The following is a 3,235-nucleotide window of genomic DNA, read 5'->3' as shown; positions in this document are numbered from 1 at the left end:
AGATAGATGCCCTTGCCATAGGCTGCTCCATGCAGCTTGCAGGAAAACACCAGGGTGAGCGACGCGAGGTCACCCTGACAGCTTGGGCACGGTGGCAGAGGCAGCCCGGCCTCTGCAGGCAGCGCACCTCCAGCTGCCTGCACCCCTCCCTGCCTGCCTGCCTGCCTGCCCCGGGGCGGGGGTGTCGGGCACCGGGGAGCGTTACCTGCAGTTTGGTGTAGGAAGCGTTGACCAGCCCATTGCGGAGGATGGAATGCCAGTTCTCAATGTGAGAGCCGCTGGAAAAAGCCAGCCCCATGTCAGCCCCACAGCAGCCTGCCCCACAGTGCTCCCTCTGGGAGGCTCCCGCTGCCCCCCACCAGGAACTCACTGGAAAGCGAAGGTGCTGCCGTATAGCTTCTTGGCAGTGCGGAACCGGGCTTCCTTGGCCGGGGGGCTGCTGAGCAGGAGGAACTGGTGGGAGGTGTGCATGAACTTCAGCTGCTACCAGGGGAAAGGGAAGAGCAAAGGCGGCACCGGCAGGGAGAGAGGACGGACAGACGGACAGACAGACAGACAGAGATCATGCACGGCAGCCTGGCCCCCTGCCCGTCCCAGCCCTGCTTTGGCCGTCCCAAGCTTTCCAGGAGGGCCTGTGGCGTCCCCCATCTTTTGTCCCCCATCCCACAGCCCACGTCAAATATCCTCCATTCTATATCCCGTATCCCATATCCCGCCTCCCACGTCTCAAGCCTGCAGACCCCATCCCAAAGGCTGCACCCTACATCCCAGACCCTTATACTGCCCACCCCATATCCTTACATCCCTCATCTGGCAGCCCGCATCCTCCATCCCACAGCCCGCACCCCAAACTCTATGTCCTGCATCCTACACCCTACATCCCACAACCCACATCCTACATCCTGCATCCCACATCCCATACCCTACCTCCTGCATCGCATGTCCTACATCCCACGTTCCGTATCCTACGGGCCGCATCCCATATCCCACACCCTACATCCCACCTCCCGCATCCCATATCCCACATCTCACATCCCACACCCTACATCCCACATCCCGCATCCCAATCCCATACCCTACATCCTGCATGCCATACCCTACATCCCACATCCTACATCCTACATCCTATCTCCCATATCCTACATTCCACACCCCATACTCTCTGTCCTGCATCCCACACCCTCCATCCCACATTCCTTACCCAACATCCCACATTCCGCACCCGCACCCCAGCCGGAGCCCAGTCAGGCCCCTTACCCTGCTGAGAGGCAGCTTGACAATGTGGGATCTGTTGCTGGAGATTATCCTTGGGAAGAGGAGGAAGAGGAGGAGGAAGGTCAGACAGGGTCGTCCCACGCTCCACTGGGAGCAGGACCGAGCCAGGAGCCGCACCAGAACTCGCCCCGAGGCCAGTGGATGGTTGCGAGCTCCCAGGAGAAAGGGGCCGAGGGGGTCATGCCAAGGATGCCCAGCTGCCTCCCACCCTATCCCCTGTCCCAGGGGACCTGGGGCAGCAGGGAGGGACCTGGGGCAGCAGGACGGGGCTGCAGCACCCTCAGCCTTACCACTGCAGGAGGGGATGGGCCAGGGGGTCCAGCTTGTCCATCTGCTTCTTGATCTCCAGGTAGGACCCCTGGCAGAGGGAAGAGGGGGTGGGGGTGGGTCCCCCAGCACCCACCCAACCGTGGGCAGATGGAGATTGGCACCAAAATGCCACCCCCAGCAAAGGATCTTGCACCGGGGGGGGTCTCACACAGTGCCATGGTTGGTGCAGGACCATGCTGGCGTACCTGGGTCATCTCCCGGATGGACATCACGCTGTCCAGGGCCTTCTGCAGCCGCTCATAATTCTTCTTCTATGCATGGGGCAGGAGAAGAGCAGCTGTTAGAAGGGTCCTTGGGGCTCCTCCCAGCTCCATCGACCCCCGGCAAGGGGGAGCGTTGCCCACCCTGGCACTTACCTTGGGGTTGAAGGCAAGTGTTTTGGGGTCGTTGGGGTCCACCACGGAAGGATAAGGCTCGAAGATGATGCTCTTGCGAGGGGACTCCAGGGCAGCACGGCACATGGCCACCAGCAGGTCCACCACCTTGGGGACAGAGCGTGGGGTGAAGGGACAGCACCCCATGGAGATGGCGTGGTCACCTGCTGTGCGCAACCCTACCTCGGCACCCGTGGCCACCTCCTCCGCCGCACCGGACATGACACCCAAAGTGTAGAAGGAGAAGACGCAGAGCTCCCGGGTGCACACCGCTGGCTGTGGAGGGGACAGGAGCCATAGGGAGGGTGGGCGACGGTGACACGGGGTGACAGCCCGTGCCTGCCCTGTCCCCATCACCGCACCTTGAGCATGGAGCCATTCTGGAAGACGTGCTGCTCGTCGCAGACCACGCAGTACTCGTTGAGCGTTGGGATCCGCTGCTCCGCATACTTCATGATCTGAGGGGGAGGATGATGGGAGTCAGCTCCCACAGTGGTCACAGTGCTTGGGAGGATGCTCCGGGCAGTGGGATTGGGATGAGTGGGACACTAGGAAGTGGGGAGGATGCTCCAGGCAGTGGGATGGGGATAAGTGGGATGTGGGGCAGTGGGATGTGGATAAGTGGGATGTGGTGCAGTGGGAAGGATGCTCTGGGAAGCAGGATGGAGCTCTGCAGGACACAGGGCAGTGGGGAGGATAATCCGGGCAGTGGGAGGGGGCTGAGCAGGATGCAGGACACGCACCTGGACGAGGAAGCCGTACTCCAGCGTAGGGACGTTCTTGCAGTGGCCGCCGACCTGCGACGGAGCCGGAGCAGAGCCAGCTGCGTTATCCCCTTTCCCCCACGTACCCCCACCTCCGTGCGGCACTGGCAGTCCTGAACACTCCCCTGGCACAGCGGGACCCCCGACACACCAACACCCTCCTGGGGACGTAGCCGCAGCAGGGACGTGGCACCAAGATGGGGGTAAAACCCCGCAGGACCCCACGGCCAGCATCCCAGCTTGCCCACGAGCACCTATGGGTGCTGGGGACAAGGTGCAGGGGAGAGACCCCACAGAGGCTCCTCCCAACCCAAGGGGGTCCCACCACCCCACAATAAGTGAACCCAACCCAGAAGAGCCCCCGGGGATTTTGGGAAGGGAAAGGAGAGGAAAGCAAACCCCGAGGCGGGGAGGCACCCACCAGGATGTTGAAGGGGGCAACACCTGCCTGGGTGCTGGGTGGGGGGTAGCCGAAAACTTCCACCTTGGGGT

The 3,235-nt window shown here is 62.4% G+C and overlaps 1 protein-coding gene across 1 annotated transcript in view; it reads right to left on the bottom strand.

Annotated features, from left to right (window-relative positions):
• Positions 1 to 5: 5 nt before the first annotated feature.
• The window catches only part of PARP6 (poly (ADP-ribose) polymerase family, member 6), a gene marked incomplete at its 3' end in the record, with an annotated part of 5,355 nt that continues 2,125 nt past the window's right edge, over positions 6 to 3,235 (bottom strand). The window contains exons 6-16 of the mRNA XM_009695777.1: positions 3,192 to 3,235; positions 2,723 to 2,776; positions 2,342 to 2,437; positions 2,163 to 2,255; positions 1,962 to 2,087; positions 1,791 to 1,856; positions 1,566 to 1,633; positions 1,258 to 1,306; positions 371 to 480; positions 206 to 278; positions 6 to 35 (exon numbers count right to left, since the gene is read on the bottom strand). The exon at positions 3,192 to 3,235 is cut by the window's right edge and continues 107 nt beyond it. Of these exons, the coding sequence (XP_009694079.1) occupies positions 6 to 35; positions 206 to 278; positions 371 to 480; positions 1,258 to 1,306; positions 1,566 to 1,633; positions 1,791 to 1,856; positions 1,962 to 2,087; positions 2,163 to 2,255; positions 2,342 to 2,437; positions 2,723 to 2,776; positions 3,192 to 3,235 (809 nt within the window). The remainder of the gene's footprint in view (positions 36 to 205; positions 279 to 370; positions 481 to 1,257; positions 1,307 to 1,565; positions 1,634 to 1,790; positions 1,857 to 1,961; positions 2,088 to 2,162; positions 2,256 to 2,341; positions 2,438 to 2,722; positions 2,777 to 3,191) is intronic.

This window comes from Cariama cristata, unplaced genomic scaffold, assembly GCF_000690535.1.
Source record: "Cariama cristata isolate BGI_N322 unplaced genomic scaffold, ASM69053v1 scaffold32942, whole genome shotgun sequence".
Lineage (NCBI taxonomy): Eukaryota > Metazoa > Chordata > Aves > Cariamiformes > Cariamidae > Cariama > Cariama cristata.
The sequence above is the reverse complement of the archived record's forward strand: the minus strand, read 5'-3'. Positions and strand labels throughout refer to the sequence as shown.